The 26,335-nt window shown below is 39.4% G+C and overlaps 1 protein-coding gene across 1 annotated transcript; it reads left to right on the plus strand.

The window, feature by feature from the left end:
• The first annotated feature begins 12,925 nt into the window (after window positions 1–12,925).
• Window positions 12,926–22,232, plus strand: LOC128506142 (A-kinase anchor protein 8-like). Its single transcript, XM_053476448.1, has 13 exons — window positions 12,926–13,010; window positions 14,491–14,572; window positions 15,417–15,681; window positions 15,914–15,995; window positions 16,081–16,130; window positions 16,808–16,841; window positions 17,419–17,484; window positions 17,569–17,674; window positions 17,772–17,913; window positions 19,903–20,008; window positions 20,117–20,247; window positions 20,355–20,450; window positions 20,574–22,232. Exons 1-13 carry the CDS (start codon window positions 12,986–12,988, stop codon window positions 20,907–20,909), a joined length of 1,521 nt encoding a protein of 506 aa, XP_053332423.1. The 5' UTR covers window positions 12,926–12,985; the 3' UTR covers window positions 20,910–22,232.
• The last annotated feature ends 4,103 nt before the right edge of the window (window positions 22,233–26,335 follow it).

The raw sequence follows: 26,335 nt of genomic DNA on the forward strand, positions 1-26,335 counted from the left end.
GAAAGTTTTCTCGTTAGACTGCCTGTCTGATTCACATCTGAAACACCGGCCTCCCAGGAACTCCTTGGCTTCGAGTGAGGTCAGGACTGTATGGGGGATGTAGCAATAACTCCCATGCGAGTTCTCGTAATGTGTAAGTGGTGTTGGTGAATGAGTGCGTGTACAGTTCTCACACACTCACACACACACACACACACACACACACACAGATGTGTCTCTTACTTCTGCAAGTTCTGAAGCAACATCGATTTTCAAGAATCAGGCCTCAAATATTCACAACGTTTCCGACTGCAGTGGGCTCCGAACCACCTCGCCCCGCCGGGATCGGCATTGACAGACGTTTGTGGGGGGTGGGGGGTGGTTGGTGGGGAGTTGATCTTGTGTACGCTAAAAATCAGGAAGCGACGGGAAGATGTTGAGCAACAAAATAAATCATCAGTGTACATGGTGTTACTTTATGGAATAGGTTCCGGGTTTTCAGACACAGTGTACAGCGTCACTCCGACGTCCAGACGAACAGTAAAGTGTGTCCACGGAAACATGTCTTATTCATGACTGATATTCCGGACAACAAAACAGTACAGCTGTTACAGTAGTGCACCACAGTACACACACCTCTGAGACGTGGGTTTATCCAGTTGACTAATTCCGAGTGAGTGTGTTCACTCGCTTTGGCAGGAGGTACATGTAGCTCAGTGGTGGAGATGCTGGACTTTGATGTAGATGTTGGATCAGAAGGTCCCAGGTTCAAACCCCAGCACTACTTTGAGCGAGGCCTTTAATCCTCAAATGTATAATGAAATAAAAATGTTTCTAATATAGTGCCATCTGTTGAATTTTTCTGTTGAAATTATGTGTTGGTGAGATGAAAAGTTTTAATTTTTTGTGTGTACTGCTGACAATATTTCTGCTAAATTCAAAATATAGATCTTGTTATTTAGAGTGTATACTTAAAGGAAATGACATCATCACAACACATTAAAATAACCGAAGAAGCGAATAAAACAAAATGCAAATTATTTGTAAACAAGTTGTGTTAATGCTTTGGCTGAAAAACATGAATAAATCAGTATTTAGTGGAATAATAACCTGATTTGCTGTTACAGCTTTCATGTGTTTTGTCTCCCCACCAGTTCTTCACATTGCTGTTGGGTAACTTTATACGGCACTCCTTATGCAAACAGCTCAGCTTTACTTGATGGTTTCTGACCCTCCATCTTCCTCTTCATGACATTTCAGAGATTGGATTCAGGACTAAATTGCAGTGAGTCAAATACACACACACACACACACACACACACACATGTGTGTGACATGTTGTCTGTCAAAAAGGTCTCTGTTTATTAACAGCAAAAGATGGGGTCTATATATTGTTTGACCAAACGCCTGTGCCATAGACATATGTTACTACAAAGAACATGAACCATTGTAAATGTCCTGGTGAGATCCTGAAGAATCAAAAGGAAAGGAAGATAGAGAGGTGTCCGTCCAGAGACAGATCACAAGATGTTGGCTCGAGTTAGGGGGAGAGGGCGAAGGAGACAGAGAGAGAGAGAGCAAGGGACATAAAGAGAGTATGGGAAGGTGAGCGTGGGAGCGTTCACACCTTTAAGAACAGATCCAAGAGGAGACAGGAAGATAGCAGCAGGAAAGATTTAACACTGATCTGATAAAAGTTAATATCAGATCTATGAGAAATCGAGCAAGAGAGTAGAAATTACTCCTTTATATATAAAATAATTCTAACATATGGTGATATAGTAATGTGCAGTATAACTGTGCAGCATTGGGCAGTAAAGTTACTGTAATAATAATAATTTTTATTTATATAGCGCCTTCCCAGAGCTCAAGGACACTTTACAATGAGGAAGGAGAAAGGAAAAAAAAACATGCAGAGGACAGGTGGATTCAAATGTAACATTTTGAAAACAAATGAGTTTTGAGTAGAGATTTAAATATGGAGATGTTGTTAACAGAACGGAGAGAGTGAGGTAGAGAGTTCCAGAGTTTGGGAGCAATAACACTGAATGATCTACCGCCCATTGAAGAGAGGCGGTACCGAGGGACAGCAAAGAAACCAGAATCGGAGGAGCGTAATGAACGGGTCGGAATGTAGGGGGCAAGCAGATTAAAAAGGTAAGTGGGAGCTAAGCCATGTATAGATTTGAAAACAAGAAGAAGAATTTTGAATTTGATACGGTAAACAACTGGGAGCCAATGGAGATCAGACAGGATTGGGGTTATATGAGCAGAGCGTTTGGTATGAGTGAGTATTCTAGCCGCAGAGTTTTGAATATATTGTAATCTGGAGATGGAGCTGGCAGGTGGACCAATTAAAAGAGCATTACAGAAATCAACGCGTGATGAGACGAATGCATGGATGAGAGTTTCGGCATCTTTGGTACTGATGAATGGACGCAGTTGGAGTTGGGCAATGCGGCGTAAATGAAAGAATGCAGATTTAGTGGCAGATTTAATGTGAGGCTGAAAGGAGAGTGCGGAGTCAAATATTTCTCCTAAATTTTTGACAGAAGTAGATGTTTTGATGTGAGAGCCAGCAATCTCACAGGTGATATTGGTGGAGATGTTGCTGGTGAGTGCTAGGGTTCCGATGAAAATTATTTCAGTTTTGTCCATGTTAAGTTTCAGGAAGTTTACGTTAAGCCAATCTCTAATGTCCTTTACGCAAGCAGAGATTTGGGGCAGATGGAGTAGGTGTGCAGATAGAGTAAAGTTGAATGTCGTCGGCATAAAAGTGTTAGTTAAGACCATGACGTTGAAGGATCAGGCCGAGTGGGATTATGTAAATTGTGAATAATAGTGGGCCAAGGACAGATCCCTGGGGAACACCTCGCTTCAGTGGGACGGTGGGCGATCGAAAAATCCTTAACAGAAATATAAAATTGTCTATCTGAAAGATAGGAAGAAAACCAAGAAAGAGCAGTACCAGAGATACCCAGACCAGAGAGACGAGAAATGAGCAAATCATAGGAGACAGTGTCGAAGGCAGAGCTAAGATCAAGTAGCAGCAGTATAGACAGGGAACCAGAATCACAAAGGAAGAAGTAGATCATTCACTACCTTTACAAGTGCAGTTTCGGTACTATGGAGGGGGCGAAAACCAGACTGAAAATGGTCGAAGAGATTATTATTAACTAGATAAGACTGGAGTTGGGCAGCAACAGTACTTTCCAGTAATTTGAATATGAAAGGTAAATTAGAAATGTAATAAACAGTAGGTGCATTTGTTAGTGAGGATGTGGTGTATACTGTGTGTGTGTATGATGGTATAATACAGTGTAGTGTGGTGTATACTGTGTGTGTGTATGATGGTATAATACAGTGTAGTGTGGTGTATACTGTGTGTGTATGATGGTATAATACAGTGTAGTGTGGTGTATACTGTGTGTGTGTATGATGGTATAATACAGTGTAGTGTGGTGTATACTGTGTGTGTGTATGATGGTATAATACAGTGTAGTGTGGTTTATACTGTGTGTGTGTATGATGGTATAATACAGTGTAGTGTGGTGTATACTGTGTGTGTGTATGATGGTATAATACAGTGTAGTGTGGTGTATACTGTGTGTGTATGATGGTATAATACAGTGTAGTGTGGTGTATACTGTGTGTGTATGATGGTATAATAGAGTGTAGTGTGGTGTATACTGTGTGTGTATGATGGTATAATACAGTGTAGTGTGGTGTATACTGTGTGTGTATGATGGTATAATACAGTCTAGTGTGGTGTATACTGTGTGTGTGTATGATGGTATAATACAGTGTAGTGTGGTGTATACTGTGTGTGTATGATGGTATAATACAGTGTAGTGTGGTGTATACTGTGTGTGTGTATGATGGTATAATACAGTGTAGTGTGGTGTATACTGTGTGTGTATGATGGTATAATACAGTCTAGTGTGGTGTATACTGTGTGTGTGTATGATGGTATAATACAGTGTAGTGTGGTGTATACTGTGTGTGTATGATGGTATAATACAGTGTAGTGTGGTGTATACTGTGTGTGTGTATGATGGTATAATACAGTGTAGTGTGGTGTATACTGTGTGTGTATGATGGTATAATACAGTGTAGTGTGGTGTATACTGTGTGTGTATGATGGTATAATACAGTGTAGTGTGGTGTATACTGTGTGTGTGTATGATGGTATAATACAGTGTAGTGTGGTGTATACTGTGTGTGTGTATGATGGTATAATACAGTGTAGTGTGGTGTATACTGTGTGTGTATGATGGTATAATACAGTGTAGTGTGGTGTATACTGTGTGTGTGTATGATGGTATAATACAGTGTAGTGTGGTGTATACTGTGTGTGTATGATGGTATAATACAGTGTAGTGTGGTGTATACTGTGTGTGTATGATGGTATAATACAGTGTAGTGTGGTGTATACTGTGTGTGTGTATGATGGTATAATACAGTGTAGTGTGGTGTATACTGTGTGTGTATGATGGTATAATACAGTGTAGTGTGGTGTATACTGTGTGTGTATGATGGTATAATACAGTGTAGTGTGGTGTATACTGTGTGTGTGTATGATGGTATAATACAGTGTAGTGTGGTGTATACTGTGTGTGTATGATGGTATAATACAGTGTAGTGTGGTGTATACTGTGTGTGTATGATGGTATAATACAGTGTAGTGTGGTGTATACTGTGTGTGTATGATGGTATAATACAGTGTAGTGTGGTGTATACTGTGTGTGTATGATGGTATAATACAGTGTAGTGTGGTGTATACTGTGTGTGTATGATGGTATAATACAGTGTAGTGTGGTGTATACTGTGTGTGTATGATGGTATAATACAGTGTAGTGTGGTGTATACTGTGTGTTTGTATGATGGTATAATACAGTGTAGTGTGGTGTATACTGTGTGTGTATGATGGTATAATACAGTGTAGTGTGGTGTATACTGTGTGTGTGTATGATGGTATAATACAGTGTAGTGTGGTTTATACTGTGTGTGTGTATGATGGTATAATACAATGTAGTGTGGTGTATACTGTGTGTGTATGATGGTATAATACAGTGTAGTGTGGTGTATACTGTGTGTTTGTATGATGGTATAATACAGTGTAGTGTGGTGTATACTGTGTGTGTGTATGATGGTATAATACAGTGTAGTGTGGTTTATACTGTGTGTGTGTATGATGGTATAATACAGTGTAGTGTGGTGTATACTGTGTGTGTATGATGGTATAATACAGTGTAGTGTGGTGTATACTGTGTGTGTATAATGGTATAATACAGTGTAGTGTGGTGTATACTGTGTGTTTGTATGATGGTATAATACAGTGTAGTGTGGTGTATACTGTGTGTGTATGATGGTATAATACAGTGTAGTGTGGTGTATACTGTGTGTGTATGATGGTATAATACAGTCTAGTGTGGTGTATACTGTGTGTGTGTATGATGGTATAATACAGTGTAGTGTGGTGTATACTGTGTGTGTATGATGGTATAATACAGTGTAGTGTGGTGTATACTGTGTGTGTATGATGGTATAATACAGTGTAGTGTGGTGTATACTGTGTGTGTATGATGGTATAATACAGTGTAGTGTGGTGTATACTGTGTGTGTGTATGATGGTATAATACAGTGTAGTGTGGTGTATACTGTGTGTGTATGATGGTATAATACAGTGTAGTGTGGTGTATACTGTGTGTGTATGATGGTATAATACAGTGTAGTGTGGTGTATACTGTGTGTGTATGATGGTATAATACAGTCTAGTGTGGTGTATACTGTGTGTGTGTATGATGGTATAATACAGTGTAGTGTGGTGTATACTGTGTGTGTATGATGGTATAATACAGTGTAGTGTGGTGTATACTGTGTGTGTGTATGATGGTATAATACAGTGTAGTGTGGTGTATACTGTGTGTGTGTATGATGGTATAATACAGTGTAGTGTGGTGTATACTGTGTGTGTATGATGGTATAATACAGTGTAGTGTGGTGTATACTGTGTGTGTGTATGATGGTATAATACAGTGTAGTGTGGTGTATACTGTGTGTGTATGATGGTATAATACAGTGTAGTGTGGTGTATACTGTGTGTGTATGATGGTATAATACAGTGTAGTGTGGTGTATACTGTGTGTGTATGATGGTATAATACAGTCTAGTGTGGTGTATACTGTGTGTGTGTATGATGGTATAATACAGTGTAGTGTGGTTTATACTGTGTGTGTGTATGATGGTATAATACAGTGTAGTGTGGTGTATACTGTGTGTGTATGATGGTATAATACAGTGTAGTGTGGTGTATACTGTGTGTGTATGATGGTATAATACAGTGTAGTGTGGTGTATACTGTGTGTGTATGATGGTATAATACAGTGTAGTGTGGTGTATACTGTGTGTGTATAATGGTATAATACAGTGTAGTGTGGTGTATACTGTGTGTTTGTATGATGGTATAATACAGTGTAGTGTGGTGTATACTGTGTGTGTGTATGATGGTATAATACAGTGTAGTGTGGTGTATACTGTGTGTGTGTATGATGGTATAATACAGTGTAGTGTGGTGTATACTGTGTGTGTATAATGGTATAATACAGTGTAGTGTGGTGTATACTGTGTGTGTGTATAATGGTATAATACAGTGTAGTGTGGTGTATACTGTGTGTGTTTATGATGGTATAATACAGTGTACTGTGGTGTATACTGTGTGTGTGTATGATGGTATAATACAGTGTAGTGTGGTGTATACTGTGTGTGTATGATGGTATAATACAGTCTAGTGTGGTGTATACTGTGTGTGTGTATGATGGTATAATACAGTGTAGTGTGGTGTATACTGTGTGTGTATGATGGTATAATACAGTGTAGTGTGGTGTATACTGTGTGTGTATGATGGTATAATACAGTGTAGTGTGGTGTATACTGTGTGTGTGTATGATGGTATAATACAGTGTAGTGTGGTGTATACTGTGTGTGTATGATGGTATAATACAGTGTAGTGTGGTGTATACTGTGTGTGTATGATGGTATAATACAGTGTAGTGTGGTGTATACTGTGTGTGTATGATGGTATAATACAGTGTAGTGTGGTGTATACTGTGTGTGTATGATGGTATAATACAGTGTAGTGTGGTGTATACTGTGTGTGTATGATGGTATAATACAGTCTAGTGTGGTGTATACTGTGTGTGTGTATGATGGTATAATACAGTGTAGTGTGGTTTATACTGTGTGTGTGTATGATGGTATAATACAGTGTAGTGTGGTGTATACTGTGTGTGTATGATGGTATAATACAGTGTAGTGTGGTGTATACTGTGTGTGTATGATGGTATAATACAGTGTAGTGTGGTGTATACTGTGTGTGTATGATGGTATAATACAGTGTAGTGTGGTGTATACTGTGTGTGTATAATGGTATAATACAGTGTAGTGTGGTGTATACTGTGTGTTTGTATGATGGTATAATACAGTGTAGTGTGGTGTATACTGTGTGTGTGTATGATGGTATAATACAGTGTAGTGTGGTGTATACTGTGTGTGTGTATGATGGTATAATACAGTGTAGTGTGGTGTATACTGTGTGTGTATAATGGTATAATACAGTGTAGTGTGGTGTATACTGTGTGTGTGTATGATGGTATAATACAGTGTAGTGTGGTGTATACTGTGTGTGTGTATGATGGTATAATACAGTGTACTGTGGTGTATACTGTGTGTGTGTATGATGGTATAATACAGTGTAGTGTGGTGTATACTGTGTGTGTATGATGGTATAATACAGTCTAGTGTGGTGTATACTGTGTGTGTGTATGATGGTATAATACAGTGTAGTGTGGTGTATACTGTGTGTGTATGATGGTATAATACAGTGTAGTGTGGTGTATACTGTGTGTGTATGATGGTATAATACAGTGTAGTGTGGTGTATACTGTGTGTGTATGATGGTATAATACAGTGTAGTGTGGTGTATACTGTGTGTGTATGATGGTATAATACAGTGTAGTGTGGTGTATACTGTGTGTGTGTATGATGGTATAATACAGTGTAGTGTGGTGTATACTGTGTGTGTATGATGGTATAATACAGTGTAGTGTGGTGTATACTGTGTGTGTATGATGGTATAATACAGTCTAGTGTGGTGTATACTGTGTGTGTGTATGATGGTATAATACAGTGTAGTGTGGTGTATACTGTGTGTGTATGATGGTATAATACAGTGTAGTGTGGTGTATACTGTGTGTGTGTATGATGGTATAATACAGTGTAGTGTGGTGTATACTGTGTGTGTGTATGATGGTATAATACAGTGTAGTGTGGTGTATACTGTGTGTGTATGATGGTATAATACAGTGTAGTGTGGTGTATACTGTGTGTTTGTATGATGGTATAATACAGTGTAGTGTGGTGTATACTGTGTGTTTGTATGATGGTATAATACAGTGTAGTGTGGTGTATACTGTGTGTGTGTATGATGGTATAATACAGTGTAGTGTGGTGTATACTGTGTGTGTATGATGGTATAATACAGTGTAGTGTGGTGTATACTGTGTGTGTATGATGGTATAATACAGTGTAGTGTGGTGTATACTGTGTGTTTGTATGATGGTATAATACAGTGTAGTGTGGTGTATACTGTGTGTTTGTATGATGGTATAATACAGTGTAGTGTGGTGTATACTGTGTGTGTGTATGATGGTATAATACAGTGTAGTGTGGTGTATACTGTGTGTTTGTATGATGGTATAATACAGTGTAGTGTGGTGTATACTGTGTGTGTGTATGATGGTATAATACAGTGTAGTGTGGTGTATACTGTGTGTGTATAATGGTATAATACAGTGTAGTGTGGTGTATACTGTGTGTGTGTATGATGGTATAATACAGTGTAGTGTGGTGTATACTGTGTGTGTATGATGGTATAATACAGTGTAGTGTGGTGTATACTGTGTGTGTGTATGATGGTATAATACAGTGTAGTGTGGTGTATACTGTGTGTGTGTATGATGGTATAATACAGTGTAGTGTGGTGTATACTGTGTGTGTATGATGGTATAATACAGTGTAGTGTGGTGTATACTGTGTGTGTATGATGGTATAATACAGTGTAGTGTGGTGTATACTGTGTGTGTATAATGGTATAATACAGTGTAGTGTGGTGTATACTGTGTGTTTGTATGATGGTATAATACAGTGTAGTGTGGTGTATACTGTGTGTGTGTATGATGGTATAATACAGTGTAGTGTGGTGTATACTGTGTGTGTGTATGATGGTATAATACAGTGTAGTGTGGTGTATACTGTGTGTGTATAATGGTATAATACAGTGTAGTGTGGTGTATACTGTGTGTGTGTATAATGGTATAATACAGTGTAGTGTGGTGTATACTGTGTGTGTGTATGATGGTATAATACAGTGTACTGTGGTGTATACTGTGTGTGTGTATGATGGTATAATACAGTGTAGTGTGGTGTATACTGTGTGTGTGTATGATGGTATAATACAGTGTAGTGTGGTGTATACTGTGTGTGTGTATGATGGTATAATACAGTGTAGTGTGGTGTATACTGTGTGTGTGTATGATGGTATAATACAGTCTAGTGTGGTGTATACTGTGTGTGTATGATGGTATAATACAGTGTAGTGTGGTGTATACTGTGTGTGTGTATGATGGTATAATACAGTGTATTGTGGTGTATACTGTGTGTGTATGATGGTATAATACAGTCTAGTGTGGTGTATACTGTGTGTGTGTATGATGGTATAATACAGTGTAGTGTGGTGTATACTGTGTGTGTATGATGGTATAATACAGTGTAGTGTGGTGTATACTGTGTGTGTATGATGGTATAATACAGTGTAGTGTGGTGTATACTGTGTGTGTATGATGGTATAATACAGTGTAGTGTGGTGTATACTGTGTGTGTATGATGGTATAATACAGTGTAGTGTGGTGTATACTGTGTGTGTGTATGATGGTATAATACAGTGTAGTGTGGTGTATACTGTGTGTGTATGATGGTATAATACAGTGTAGTGTGGTGTATACTGTGTGTGTATAATGGTATAATACAGTGTAGTGTGGTGTATACTGTGTGTGTATAATGGTATAATACAGTGTAGTGTGGTGTATACGTGTGTGTATGATGGTATAATACAGTGTAGTGTGGTGTATACTGTGTGTGTGTATAATGGTATAATACAGTGTAGTGTGGTGTATACTGTGTGTGTATAATGGTATAATACAGTGTAGTGTGGTGTATACTGTGTGTGTGTATGATGGTATAATACAGTGTAGTGTGGTGTATACTGTGTGTGTGTATAATGGTATAATACAGTGTAGTGTGGTGTATACTGTGTGTGTATAATGGTATAATACAGTGTAGTGTGGTGTATACTGTGTGTGTATGATGGTATAATACAGTGTAGTGTGGTGTATACTGTGTGTGTGTATGATGGTATAATACAGTGTAGTGTGGTGTATACTGTGTGTGTGTATGATGGTATAATACAGTGTAGTGTGGTGTATACTGTGTGTGTATGATGGTATAATACAGTGTAGTGTGGTGTATACTGTGTGTGTGTATGATGGTATAATACAGTGTAGTGTGGTGTATACTGTGTGTGTGTATGATGGTATAATACAGTGTAGTGTGGTGTATACTGTGTGTGTATAATGGTATAATACAGTGTAGTGTGGTGTATACTGTGTGTGTGTATAATGGTATAATACAGTGTAGTGTGGTGTATACTGTGTGTGTATGATGGTATAATACAGTGTAGTGTGGTGTATACTGTGTGTGTGTATGATGGTATAATACAGTGTAGTGTGGTGTATACTGTGTGTGTATAATGGTATAATACAGTGTAGTGTGGTGTATACTGTGTGTGTGTGATGGTATAATACAGTGTAGTGTGGTGTATACTGTGTGTGTGTGATGGTATAATACAGTGTAGTGTGGTGTATACTGTGTGTGTGTATGATGGTATAATACAGTGTAGTGTGGTGTATACTGTGTGTATGATGGTATAATACAGTGTAGTGTGGTGTATACTGTGTGTATGATGGTATAATACAGTGTAGTGTGGTGTATACTGTGTGTATGATGGTATAATACAGTGTAGTGTGGTGTATACTGTGTGTGTGTATGATGGTATAATACAGTGTAGTGTGGTGTATACTGTGTGTGTATGATGGTATAATACAGTGTAGTGTGGTGTATACTGTGTGTGTATGATGGTATAATACAGTGTAGTGTGGTGTATACTGTGTGTGTATGATGGTATAAAACAGTGTAGTGTGGTGTATACTGTGTGTGTATGATGGTATAATACAGTCTAGTGTGGTTTATACTGTGTGTGTGTATGATGGTATAATACAGTGTAGTGTGGTGTATACTGTGTGTGTATGATGGTATAATACAGTGTAGTGTGGTGTATACTGTGTGTGTGTATGATGGTATAATACAGTGTAGTGTGGTGTATACTGTGTGTGTGTATGATGGTATAATACAGTGTAGTGTGGTGTATACTGTGTGTGTATAATGGTATAATACAGTGTAGTGTGGTGTATACTGTGTGTGTGTATAATGGTATAATACAGTGTAGTGTGGTGTATACTGTGTGTGTATGATGGTATAATACAGTGTAGTGTGGTGTATACTGTGTGTGTGTATGATGGTATAATACAGTGTAGTGTGGTGTATACTGTGTGTGTATAATGGTATAATACAGTGTAGTGTGGTGTATACTGTGTGTGTATGATGGTATAATACAGTGTAGTGTGGTGTATACTGTGTGTGTATGATGGTATAATACAGTGTAGTGTGGTGTATACTGTGTGTGTGTATGATGGTATAATACAGTGTAGTGTAGTGTATACGTGTGTGTATGATGGTATAATACAGTGTAGTGTGGTGTATACTGTGTGTGTATGATGGTATAATACAGTGTAGTGTGGTGTATACTGTGTGTGTGTATGATGGTATAATACAGTGTAGTGTGGTGTATACTGTGTGTGTATGATGGTATAATACAGTGTAGTGTGGTGTATACTGTGTGTGTATGATGGTATAATACAGTGTAGTGTGGTGTATACTGTGTGTGTGTATGATGGTATAATACAGTGTAGTGTGGTGTATACTGTGTGTGTATGATGGTATAATACAGTGTAGTGTGGTGTATACTGTGTGTGTATGATGGTATAATACAGTGTAGTGTGGTGTATACTGTGTGTGTATAATGGTATATACTAATTATTGAACACTTTTGAATTCGATTAGGGCAAGCCTCGATTCTTGTGTCCCTTTCAAGCATACTTGCATACTACCCCCTTCTGTTACCCGGATGCACTTTAAACACCTTAAATATGGGACATCTTCCAACTTCATTCCCACACAAAAAGTCCTTAAAGTCTATATCTCAGTATTGTACAGCTTTTTTCTATATTTTTTCATATATTTGTCTTATATTGTATATTTTGTATTGTACAGTTATGTTATTTCATTTTAAATTTATATTTTATTTTTTTTTTTCTTAGTTAAATTTACCATTTTTTAAATTTTTATATTTATTTCCTATTCATAGTCTTTTATTTTAAGGTCACTGGCAGTTGTCTAAGCATTCCATTACATATGGTACTGTGTATGAGTGTCTATGTGACTAATAAAATTAGAATTTGAATTAATTATTAATACTTATAAATAATGTTACGTTATTTTATTAAATTATTTATCATTTAATTACTATTACTATTAGTATTATTATTATTATTATTATTATTTTTAGAGAAAGAGAAGATTATTTAATAATAAAAATGAGTCTTAAAGAGAATATTGTAGACAATAATACAGCAGTGGTGTTTGGAGGGAGCTCTAGGGGGCGCTGTGGTGTCAGTTAGTCCTCAGCACAAGAAGAAGACGCTGGAGGCGGAAGTGAAACATAAGGAGAGTGCTGCTCGGGTCTGAGAGGTTCGGGTTCGGGTTCGGGTTCGGTATGGCCGGTTCTGGAGTCGGGGCAGGTAATTATTACTGATATAAAGGGAATTAATGTGATTTTAATAAGTGTGTTTGAAACATTTAGTCTGTGTGTGTGTGTGTGTGTGTGTGTGTGTGTGTAAGGAATGACGTCACTGAGTGTGGTGTTTTCATTCATAGCCCAGGTGAGTTAGTGAGGTGTTTTAGATAAAGAGCTAATGCTTATTAATCATTTATAAAACTACAGTGTTGGGAATAAAAGTGTTTCCTGAATTACTGTTTTGCATATTTGTTACATTTAAATGATTCAAGTCACTGAAATAGAACCTGTCTGACAAAGTGAAACTAAAAGCAATCTAAAGAAAGAGCAGGTGAGGAAACAATGTAACGGACATGATAGCAGTCTGGGAAGGTGTTTCCGAAGGCTTTGGGACTCGAACCACGGTGAGAGACATCGTCCAAGTGGAGAAACATTTACTCAAACAGCACAATGGCGACCCGTCCAGGAGCTCATGGAAGAACCCAGAGCATCATATAAAAGCAGTGGATCCCAGGCCTGGTCCTGGAGGAACACCTGCACTGCACATTTTAGTGTTTTATCTGCTCCCAGCAAACCTCATGTAACTAATCAGATCATTCACTGCCTTTTCTCTGGAAGACACTAAAATGTGCAGGGCAGGTATTCGTCCAGGACCAGGACTGAACATCACTGATCTAAAGAGCTGCGAAAAAACTAACACAGTAATTCAATTCTGCGTTCTGCTAGAAAATCCTGAAGAAGCATGTCCGGCCATCAGTTCATGACCTCAAGGTCAAGTGCGCTCGGGTCCGAAACACACCAGCAAGTCCACCTCTGAATGGCCTATTCAAACTCTGGACTTAAATCTGATTGAGAACCTTAAACAGGATGTTTATGCTCGAAAACCTTCAACTGAGGCTGAATTAAAGCAATTCTGCAAAAAAAAAAAAAGACCCAAAATTCCTCCACAGCGATGTGAAAGACTCATTGACATCATTCTTATCACAAACACTTGATTGCAGTTGTTGCCGCCAAGTGTGAGACAACCAGTTATTAGGTTTAGGGGGCAATTACTTATTCACATAGGGCCAGACAGGTTTGGACAGATTTATTTTATTTAGTAAATAAAATCATTATTTAAAAAAATGAACTGCATTTTGTATAATATCAAACTTTATTTTAAAATTCTGAAAAAAAGGGGGAGGGGGGGGGCAAATAAATTTTCACAGCACTGTATGTACAACTCAATCCAGCCTGTATTTGCATGTATTTACCTAATCATTTAAAAGAACGTAAAAGGGTCACCTGTTCTCACCTGTTTGTTCCTAACCTCCTTCTCACGCCACACCTCCTGCACATTTAACTTGGAGGCGGGGCTTACGGTGTCTCTGCCCTTTGACTGATGTCTGACGTGATGTCTCCATGATGTAATGGAGCCACTTACCTGTTCTCATGACCTGTTCTTTTTTTGTTTTTAACCATCTGAACCCCGTATCTCTGTACAGGTGGCGTCGTGGCTAATCAAGTCGACCCACAAATCACCGCGCTCAATCAACAAGCTAGCAGAGATGCAGCTCAAGGGTACAGGTAACGCGCGGTTTAAATTTCGTATTGTTTTTATGCAAGAACAAACCAATAATTTACAGAGGTTGTAAATGAGATTACACAGGTCATTAAACATGGTGTTCGAGTCAAACTGGGACTTTTGATTGTACAGAAGAACAGAACACCTGAGAGACCAGAACGTTCTGAGAGTAAAAAAGTCTCTATATAATCTCCTGCTACACTAATGCACTTATCCCAGTGTTTCACTAGTGATGGGACACCATCAAGGTAGAACGTTTCCATGAATAGGATTCACGTCTAAAACGCTGGCCTCCCAGGAACTCCTTTCATTTTTGTTTGCAAACATTTGGAACTGGCTTGGGCTTCCGCCTTCCATTCTTTACGGACGTATGCTGCAAACATATAAAAATGGATTTTTTAAAAGATTTATTGATTTTTGAGAGTTGTGATTGGTTTCTCAGTATTCGGGGGGGTTTGATTGGTTTCTGATTTAAATTATTATTATTATTTTAACTTTTGATTGGTTTCATATTGGATTTTGAGATTTTTGATTGGTTTATGATTGGTTTTAGAGAGTTGCTTTTTTTTAAAATACTTTTTGATTACCTTACTGAAAATGTTAATCGCCTGTTTTATGCTTTAATTCAGAAATATCAGTTATTATTTGACTGGGTTAGAGCTTTTATTCCAGGAAGTTTAAGACTGGTAGAAAGACACAGGTCTTAGACAGGTATTAGTAATAATTTCCCAAGTGTGTAGTGTGAACCTGTGGACTTTGATTCAGCAGCTCTACTTGTTCAAATTAGTACCTGTGTGTGTGTGTGTGTGTGTGTGTGTGTGTGTGTGTGTGTGTGTGTGTGTGCAGGGATAAGCGCTTTTTACAGCTCACCTGTCCACACAATTTGGATCTCTACAAACCGGATGACTTCATCAGCGATGAAATGTCCAGTTACGGAAGCGTAGACTTTGAGAGATCATCCACCTCATCGAGGAAGGAGCCTGACGCGGAGCCTGCGGTCATCAGCAGGAGGAAGGAGAGAGCGAGGATCAGGAGACGCAGATCCAAGGTTTTGAAGGCTGCGGTAAAATCCCTGGCAGCGCAGGCCTTGAGTTTCCAAGCCACGGAAATGGTGCGTGAGGACTTCTAAGCAGTAGCTTGTATGTTTTAAATTGAAATAAAATTTATTGCAGAAGAATCTAAAGTGTGTATCCAGGGCGCTAATCTTGGAGAACCTGACCAGAATAAAACCTGCTGGACTGTTTTAATTCTGCAATAAGGATTTTATTTGGATGCTACACACTAGAGTGTTTTGTGTGTTTTGTGAAAAAATGTACCGTGATTTATGAGGTGTGGATCCGCAGCTAAAACCGGAGAAGAAGGAGAGCTCATCATCCGCAGCTGGCGGGCCGGAGTGTAAAATGCTCAAGACCGAGTGTGCAGGAGGTGACCAGACCAACAACCTCTGTCTTTAATAATTAACAAGTCTTTTACTTTCTTATTTTCACCTTTTGTTTTGTGTGTTTAAAAGATTCAACAAACAACATGGAGGCAGCTGAGACGCCTGAGACTCTTCTAACTGTACGTTTCACATTTTATTTCCTTTTATGTTTAGTTCTAAGAGACTTGCCTATCTTTAAGTTAAGATTGATTAGGATAAGGTCCATGATGATGGAAACATCATCTGTAATCTACAGTACACTGCTCCGCTACAAACGTTCACGTTAACAACCTTATGGTACGAGATCTTGAATTTATTCCTTGTGCTTCCAAAGCTGCTCTCTTACACTCTGAGTGGTGGAATATGTTGCGTGCCGTCAGGGAAGAAAACCTCCATAGCTGAGTGGTTCAGTACATTCAGGTGGTCAGCTGACTTTTATTGCCCCATAACGTTACTGAGTCTAGACCTGAGTAACTGATCAACCCCAGATCATAACACTGTCTCCAGAGGCTTGTACAGTGGACACTATGCATGATGGGAGCATCGCTTCATGTCCTTCCCTTCTCACCCTGACACGCCCATCACTCTGGGATAGGATCAGTCTGGACTCATCAGGTCACATGACCTTTTCCATCGCTCCAAAGTCTAATCTTCGCTCCAGGTGGTTCTCTTATGGACACACAGCTGTTCAGTCTCAATTCTGTTCTACTGGCCAAGTATTTAGTGCCTAATTATCAGTGACTCATAAAAACTCGCAGGTCTCAGCTTTTTAATTTAAATATCTCACACTTTTCTTGCACACTTTGTCTCTCTCCAGATCGCCAATCCAGAAGCTGAAGAACAGTCCAGCGGTGAGCCTCGTCCTTGTCCCTCTCACAACACAATCCTATTTAAACACAGCATTTATCAAGCCATGTCCATTACTCTGTTCTTGCTCAGCTTAAAATTAATAAAAAAAATGTAATACCATTTAAAATAATGTATACATGTAGACTTACGAACGTTCGAGTTACGAATTTCCAGAGATATGAACATATTGTGGTTCTTTGAGCATTCGTAGATGCGAAGAAATCACAGAAGTAGCTCTTGTGTATTGTACAGTGCAGCACAGTCCAATACAGTGGAAAACAGCTCTGAGACACAATGGCGTCACAAAATGACAAAAATCCCCCCTGCGATTTAAAGGCGCAGAGACGACATTGTTAGATTTGACGTGCGAGATTCGTTTCCTTAGGCGGTTCCAGGTTTTGGCCACATGCTGGCAGTGTTGAGAAAGTTCTATAAGTTTTCGCTTATAGAAGGCTATATGCACAGGACTGTTATATAAATTTTTAAGGAATATTTTTGGACATTTAGGTTCTGCTTTCTCTCACCCATATCCCTTTTTTTATTAAACCACTGTTTCTGCTTTGTTTTTCTTTACAAAAGTGGAATTTGTTCATCGAGAGACCCTGAATGAGGAGCAGTCCGGACCCGAGTCTGCCCATGACCATGGTACTGCACTCCTACCTAAAGCTCTTCAATAACAGATACTAATGTGCGATGGATTTTCCTGTTCAGCTCGTATAATTTCCACAGTGACAAACAGTACAGAGCAGCAGGAGGAGCACGTTAATCCTCCAGATGGTGCACAAGAGGAACCGAGCTGCCTCGAGAACCCAGAAATGAAGATCACAGTCCAGAGGTCAGATAAAAATGCCATAGAAACAGACCTTCTCATAAACCAGGCTGAGTAGATGAGTTTTCATGGAGTGTTCTCCTGTGTGTCGCGTGGGTCACAGGGTAGATTTCATATGTTCTGTGTGCAAGTTCCACTCGTTCTACAAGAAGAACTTTGAGGCCCATTTGGAGAGCGAATTCCACAAAGATCACTTCAGGTTCCTGTCGGAGCACCTCCCTAAAACCACTGTGGACTTCCTACAGGTACAGCCCTGCTTACAGTGTCCAAAAGGTTTTACAAATCTGTGTGGTATGCGTTTGTATTTAAACCCCTTTACTCTGATCCCCCTAACCAAAATCCAGTGGAACCAGTCACCTTTATAAGTCACCTGATTAGTAAACAGTCCAGCTGCATATAATTTAATCTCAGTATAAATACAGCTGTTCTGTGAAGCCCTCAAAGGGTTGGTTAGAGAACATTAGTGAACAAACAGCATCATAAAGTTCAGGGAACACACCAGACAGGTCAGGGAGAAACTTCTGGAGAAATTTGAAGCAGGGTTAGGTCAATAAAAATATCTAGTCAATTCAATTAAATTTTATTTGTATAGCGCTTTTAACAATTGTCATTGTCCCAAAGCAGCTTTACACAATCAAAAGAATTATTTAAGTTTGTATGGAATATGAATGTATATGAATCAGAATAGTCAGTTTGTCCCTGGTGAGCAAGCTGAGGGCGACAGTGGCAAGGAAAAACTCCCTGAGATGGTAATAGGAAGAAACCTTGAGTGGAACCAGACTCAACAGGAAACCCATCCTCATCTGGGTGATAACAGAAAGCAGGGATTGATCTGCACTCATACTGTGTGTTAGTTGGCAGGTTAATTGATGGTAATATGGAGTCCAGGTAGTTATTGAAGACCCAGGTAGACTTGTAAGAAGTTCCAGTCATGAACTATCGAACTGTCAAGTCCCCAGAGAAACAGTTGCCAACACCAGTCAAGGCCAGAACCATCTTCTAGGTAGAGAGAATCATCCCCAGACACCAGACGCATCCCAAAGAGACACACGGGGCATCTATGTGACGAGATCTTCAACCAGAAGCGGGGCACCAGGATGGGTCAGACAGGTCCGGAGGGCAGAGGGAGTCTGGATCACTGGCAGCTCAGGAACGACATGTGTAGCTCGACAGGGAGAGGGAAGGAGAGAGAGGGGGAAACGGGGGGAGAGAGGAAAGAGAAAGAGCAGGAGAGAGAGCAGAAGAGAAGAGATAACAGTCATAACTGGTCGCAGTCATATAATGTATAATGTAAATGTATATTTAGTGTAGAGTGCAAGCAGAGACTCCGGCAGGACTAACTATGAAATCATAACTAAAAGGGAGAGCCAGAAGGAAACACAAACATGAGGGCTTCCTGAGATGTAAAGCAAACAATCACCTTACCGTCAGCAAACCTGAGTGATCAATGAGAGTGAGGAAGACAGCATCCAAACATACCAGTTCACCATAATACTCTACGTCCATGAGTCCCCCAGATCTGCTCCTTTACCTAAGGCTAATCTATTTATAAAAATGCTTGGCTAAATAAATAGATTTTTAGCCTGGACTTAAACACTGAGACTGTGTCTGAGTCCCGAACACTATTTGGAAGACTATTCCATAATTTTAAGGCTTTGTAAGAAAAAGCTCCGCCCCCAGCTGTAGTTTTCATAATACGCGGTACTGAAAAGCAGCCTGCAAGCTATCTCAAGCTTTGAATATCTCATCGAACACTGTACAAACCATCATCCAAAAATAGAAAGGGTAAAACCACAACTGCAAACCTACTGTACAGAGACATGGACATAGACGTCCAGTCTGCGACAAGCCACAACAAACGTGCAAGTAGGTGCTTTGGTCACATGGCCAAAATTAAACTTTTTAACCTAAATGCAGCTAACACTGCACATTACCCTAAACACCTGAAACCTGAAACATTCTCATTTTGAAACATGGTGGTGGACGCTCATCATATTAAACTCCATGGATTAAGAACTGGATGTAACTCAAGTTCATGTGCACGTGAAGGCAGGCGAGCGAATACTTTTGGCAGTATAGTGTAAGCCTGTGCTAACGGTGTGTCCCGGTTAGCTAATGAAGTCAATAAGAGACATAAGCGTTTTAAATGCATCGTTCAGCCAGTAGACAGTGAGGGTGTGTGAGTGTGTTTGCAATATGACTTTGCACTCTGTGTGTGTGTTGTGTGTGTGCAGTTATATTTCGGGAATAAGCAGAAGAAGGTGGAGGATTTTGTTAACCAGATACCAGATCACCGCGCTGCCATCTGTCAGCTGTACGAGGACCGGGACAGGACGCAAGGTTTCTGTCCAAGTTTACCGTTTCTGTATTTGCTTCATATGTCGCATGTTGATTTTGAGTATGTATGTGTGTGTGTGTGTGTGTGTGTGTGTGTGTGTGTGTGTGTAGGTATAGGGATGGAGCACTTCATGAGGAAGGTAGAAGCCGCCCACTGTTTAGCGTGTGATGCCTGCTTCCCCATGCAGAATTCCTTATTGCAGAGTCACCTCAAGTCCCCTCATCACAAACACAACTGCAAGGTAGACAAAATAAACTCAGCACATCGTCTACATCTACAGAGCATTACTGCGGCGGAAATGTGCTTAAATTCATAATTGACTTCTGTACATTTTATGCACTCCTGAAGCTTATGATGGAGGAATCTAAAAACTCAGGACTGGCGTACGCCCGGAGGATCCTCAGTCGCAGTTCTCTTCGCAAGAACCTTAGGCTCTACCGTAAGGTGAGGGGGTGTTTTTATTCTGCTCACGTGAGCTCTAGAGCATGTTAGTAAACATCATGATCATTTCTTACCAGTTCTATGAAAAACAAAGCATTGACTGGACTAACCATGAATGCTCCTCAGGCTCTCAACAGGCAGGTTGGGTCTGAAATGAAGCCAGAAGAGCTTGCAGAGCAAAGGGCAGCTCCAGATGCACAAGCAGGAGATCTGGTGGAGCCATCCGATGAACAGACTGCCCAAGCCTCGGAGGCAGGAGGAGATCAAGAGATGGAGCAGTTTCCTGAGGTTTCTGCAGAGAAAGCAAGGGACGAAGATGTTCAAGAGGAACCTGAAGAAGCCAACCAGAAAGAATTGTTTTTCGACTTTCTAGATGAAGAGGAAGATGTGGAAGGGGTAGAGTTGGGAGAGGAAGAACAAGAAGAGGAGGCAAGAGCTTTGACCTCTATGACCTTTTTTTAGTTTCTTAGTTCTGTGTCAAGCTCGTAGATCTCGTGGGAGTTTCAGAGGTGCAACTGAATCACTTTTTTTACTGCCCGTATGGTGCTGCACTGGACCTCGGTGAAACCAGCAGGTATACGCTGGAGTCTGGACCTCAAAACCAGGTTCAAGAACAATGCAAATAGTTCTGAAGTGTATTATTGAAAATAAGTGTGGATAAGTGTTCTGAGCAAATTGGTTTATAAGCAGTAGGAAAATAATTAGCACTTGTTTTGTGTTGGGAAAAACTGGAATGATGTTGGAAATGTAAAATGAGCCAGAAGTGCTGCAAATACAAGTACAACTCCGTGAAGAACCTGAGTTACTGTTCATCTCGCACCATGCCGCTCCTCTCCACATCAAGCCAAGCCAAACCAACAGTATGAACTTTCTGTTAATGGAAAAGGTGTTTCTGATTCTATAAGCCGTTGTCCCACCATTAAATATTAGTGCATGTTTATAATTAACAGGAAGTCCAACTGTGTTTTAAACCACATCACTATGTCAATATGAAAGTATGAACACTAACTTCAGATCACATTCCAGTCAGATTTAGCTCTACGTCTACATTTGGAGGAGACGCCCTGTGTGCATTTAGGTTTCTTAGGTTTTATAAGATTTAGTTTTTTTTTTTTTTTTTTTATTGGAAGGAAACTTAATTAAAAATGCAGAAGAAATAAACAAAATGCTGGTCACGCATATGGCGGTTGAAATATATATAAACTTAAATGTTAATTAAACTTTGCCAGTTTGTATTTGCCTGAAGTTAAATGTGAGCCAATAATAAAATTAGAATGTTGAATTAGAGTTGTTTAGTTCCAGATTACTGGATTATTAGCCTTTTTTGGACTAATATAGTGCTTTTTCTCTACAAGCTGGGCATGGCTGTAGGTGTCACTCAACAAAGCCAATAAACACGATAGGTTATTGTAAATACACAGTATGGAGAAGACACAGAAACTACCATATCGCCTCTATAAAGCGCCCAAATTCTCACCAAACACAAACAATCCTGTGGCCCATCATGGCTTAGTCCAAAAGAAAATCAAAGTGCAGTAGGAAAACTGAACATTAAAAGGTATATGGACAGATCAATGTATGTTTATTTTTCATTTGGGAAGTTTGTCTTGTATGTTCCAAAACCACGGTGTTAATAGAAGCAGTAACATAAAGCGCCGCTATGAGCTAAAACACGGGCCGTTAGAGCAAACACATCCACAGCAGTTTGAGCTGAGGGCGTGTAAAATACCTGACCTGTAATGCACTAACGTCAACATGTTGAGTAAAAGTGATGTTATGAACAGTCACGTGCCTGATGTAATAATCTGCTTTAAACAGGGAGTGTAAACAAGGCGTAAGATACTCAACCTTACAGAATGGGATTTCTTTGTATTAATAAGTTAGACAGAGAGTTCTGCTGTACAGAGAGACACACAGACATGTACGTGGGCTTCAACCTCAAATAATAGTAATAATAATAATATTATCACTGATTACATTAAAGATCAGATCAGATTATTATTAGATTTAACATTTTAACTATTGCTACAAACTCTTTAACTCTTAATACTCTTAAGACTGATGAATGAAATTAAATTTATGCATAAACTGTGATTTTTTTATATAAAAGAGAATGGATTTCGTGTTTGCTGCCAGCTCTGGTTGTTTTAGTAAAAGTGGTGACAGTGGGAGCAGTAAACCAAAATATGGCCTTTAGGGGGCGCTGCAGTGTTTGGTTGGTGTTGGCCCAAGATTGGTGATGATATACAGTATCTAAATCTATTCGAGTCATTAGCTTTGGTTTCAGACATCTAAGCAGAAAATACAAAACAATGGAAGCTCTATCTGTTTACCAAGACAGGAACGTCTTTTTTTTTCAACAATATTTTTTATTGATTTTAAAACAGGGATATTACAGGGTAGACATGTAATGTTTTAATACAGAATTTTAAAACCTCCTTACAAATCCCTATAGCACCCACCCCACCCCTCCCTAGCTCCAAGCCAGCTTTACAAGTATAAGGAAAGGCTAGACGCCAGGCATAACAAAGAAGGAGAGAAACTAAAAAAGAAAAAAGAACCTGGAGCTGGAAGTTTTTTAGTTTTGCGTACAACAACAACAAAAAGGGAAAAGAAAACAAACAAACACGATTAAATAAAAAGGGAATCAAACTATAAATGTATATGAAAAAAGCGAAGGAAGGGCCCCCACACCTGTTGGAATTTTAAGTCTGAATAACGGATAGAGAAGTAGATCTTCTCCAGGGACAAACAGGACATAATATCTCTGAGCCACTGGGCGTGAGTGGGTGACGTGGCATCCTTCCACTTGAATAAAATAGAACGCCTAGCCAGGAGTGTCGCAAAAGATAACAAACGCTGTTTAGCTAGAGTTAGACGCTTGTCTTTCTCTCCAGTGACACCAAAGAGAGCGATCAGAGGGTCTGGTTCATGGTTGCATTTCAATATGTACGACAAGGTTTTAAAAACATCCCCCCAGAATTTTTTTCAAATTTGGGCATGTCCAGTACATATAAATAAGAGACGCCTCTCCACTTTTACATTTCTCACAACAAGAATCAATGCCTGGGTAGAAACGGGAAAGTTTAAGTTTGGAGAAATGAGCCCTGTGTACAACCTTAAACTGTAATAAAGAGTGGCGGGCACATAAGGAAGTTGAATTGACAAGTTTAAGAATTGAATTCCACGTATCATCTGACAGTGAGAGATTTAAATCTTTCTCCCAAGCAGTTTTAATTTTACTTAAAGGGGTGTGACTCAAACCCATCAATTCACCATAAATAGTGGATATTAGGCCTTTACGCAGCAGGGACAAACATAGGAGATTATCTAGAATATTTACATCAGGAGCTTCAGGGAAATTTGGTATTAAAGAACGAATGAAGTGTCTTACTTGCAGATATCGGAAAAAGTTTAAATTGGGTAGGTTAAACCTTTCAGAAAGCTGCTCAAACGATGCAAACTTATGGTCAACAAACAGATCTTTGCAAAGCTTGATGCCCTTATTGTACCATTCCTGAAACACTGAATCATGTAAAGAAGGTTGGAAGAGATAGTTAGAGACGATAGGACTGGAAAGAGAAAAGCCCAGAAGACCGCAGTCCTTTCTGAACTGAGCCCATACTCTCAAGTTATGCCTAACAACTGAGTTATTGATAGATTTTATTGAGGGAATGGGGAGTGCAGATCCAAGGAGTGCAGAGACAGAGAGATTTTTTACAGACTTTATCTCCATTTCCACCCAGGCAGGCCGATTAGGTTGGTTATAAAAATATGCCCAAAAGATGACAGATCGAATGTTTGCTGCCCAGTAGTAAAAACGAAAATTAGGCAGAGCCATGCCACCATCTCTTCTAGATCTTTGAAGTAGGGACTTATTTAATCGTGGATGTTTACCTTTCCAAAGGTAAGAAGATATAATTGAGTCTAAAGCACCAAAGTAAGATTTGAGAATAAAAACAGGTATAGACTGGAAAAGATATAAACATTTAGGAAGAATACTCATTTTAATGGCATTAATGCGGCCCACCAGGGACATGGACAGTGGTGACCATTTTCCCAAGTCCTTTTTAGTTTGGTTTAACAACCTAGTAAAGTTTTCTTTAAAAAGGTGTTTATGTTTCCTTGTGATTGTAATACCGAGATAGGTAAACTGATTTTTCACTATGTTCAATGGAAAATTGTGCATACCAGTTGTTACTGCTGTGTTATTAAACAAAAAAAGTTCACTTTTGCGCAAATTCAATTTATATCCTGAAAAGTAGCTAAATTCACTAAGCAATGACAGCACAGGTGGAAGGGAGGAGATTGGATTTGATATAAAAAGTAGAAGATCATCTGCATAAAGGGAAACTTTATGTTCTTCTCCCTGCCTCCAAATCCCAGATATATCCCTACAACTGCGGAATGCAATTGCTAGTGGCTCAATGGCAAGGTTAAAGAGCAATGGGCTAAGAGGACACCCCTGACGAGTTCCCCGCTGAAGGCTGATTGGTTGGGACTGCTGAGCATTTGTCAGAACTGAGGCAGTAGGGCTTGAATATAATAATTTAACCCAAGTGATAAAACTTGGACCAAAATTGAATTTTTCTAAAGCCCTAAATAAGTACTCCCATTCCACACGATCAAAAGCCTTTTCAGCATCCAAAGAAAGGACACACTCAGGGATCCCCTCTGATGGTGTGTACAGGATATCCATAAGGCGTCTAATGTTCCTCTTCAAAATCATCAACCTGTGAATTAGATCCTATATCGACACATTTTCTCAAGCAGATAGTTCCAGCTATAACAGAACCCCTGTTAAAAGTAATTAACTGTTCACTCAGCAGTGGGTATGTTCCTAAATCCCTTAAATTAGCAGTTATTAAACCACTAATCCAAAAACCTGACCTTGACCCCTGTCAGCTTTCCAATTACAGGCCGATATCAAACCTCCCCTTTATCTCTAAGATTCTGAAAAAGGTAGTATCACAGCAGCTATGTTCATATCTACATAGGAATAGCATACATTAACTGTATCAGTCAGGATTTAGGCCTCATCACAGCACAGAGACAGCACTCGTTAAAGTAGTAAATGACCTCCTAGTGGCCTCTGATCAGGGTTGTGTCACTATACTTGTGTTACTCGACCTCAGTGCAGCTTTTGACACTATTGATCACGCTATTCTTCTTCACAGATTAGAAAATGTAGTAGGAATTAAGGGAACGGCCCTCTTATGGCTCAGATCCTATTTGACTGATCGTTATCAGTTTGTAGATTTAGATGGTGACCATTTCTCATGTTCTGAAGTTGAGTTTGGTGTTCCACAGGGTTCTGTTTTAGACCCACTGCTTTTTTCCCTTTACATACTTCCTCTAGGCAACATAATTCGTAAACATGGTATTAGTTTTCATTGTTATGCTGATGACACACAAGTATACATTTCAGCAAAACCAGATACAAAAAAACAGTTTACTAAAGTTGAGCAATGTGTGCAGGACTTAAGAGATTCATTGTGAATCATTCTTTCACCTCAGAAATATTGCTAAGATAAGAAATATATTGTCACTAAACGATGCAGAAAAACTAGTTCATGCTTTTATCACGTCTAGGTTGGACTATTGTAATGCCTTACTGTCTGGTTGTTCAACTCGGTGCATAAATAAGCCTCAGCTAGTCCAGAATGCAGCAGCGAGAGTCCTCACTCGAACCAGAAGATATGAGCACATCACCCCTATCTTATCTACATTGCATTGGCTTCCTGTGAAATTTCGCATCAATTTTAAAATACTACTCTTGACGTATAAAGCATTAAATGGTCTCGCGCCGCAGTACCTAAGCGAACTGCTAGTGTCCTACGATCGCCACGCCTACTTCGATCAAAGGATGCAGGCTGCTTGTCAGTACC

Source organism: Clarias gariepinus, chromosome 18, assembly GCF_024256425.1.
Source record: "Clarias gariepinus isolate MV-2021 ecotype Netherlands chromosome 18, CGAR_prim_01v2, whole genome shotgun sequence".
In the NCBI taxonomy this organism is placed as follows: domain Eukaryota; kingdom Metazoa; phylum Chordata; class Actinopteri; order Siluriformes; family Clariidae; genus Clarias; species Clarias gariepinus.

Bases quoted from the DNA above. Each gene is read 5' to 3' on its own strand.
- LOC128506142 (XM_053476448.1), top strand. From the start codon at position 12,986: ATGGCCGGTTCTGGAGTCGGGGCAG. The intron at 16,131-16,807 runs GTACGTTTCACA...GTCTCTCTCCAG, and splicing joins CGCCTGAGACTCTTCTAACT to ATCGCCAATCCAGAAGCTGA. The intron at 17,675-17,771 runs GTCAGATAAAAA...CGTGGGTCACAG, and splicing joins ATGAAGATCACAGTCCAGAG to GGTAGATTTCATATGTTCTG.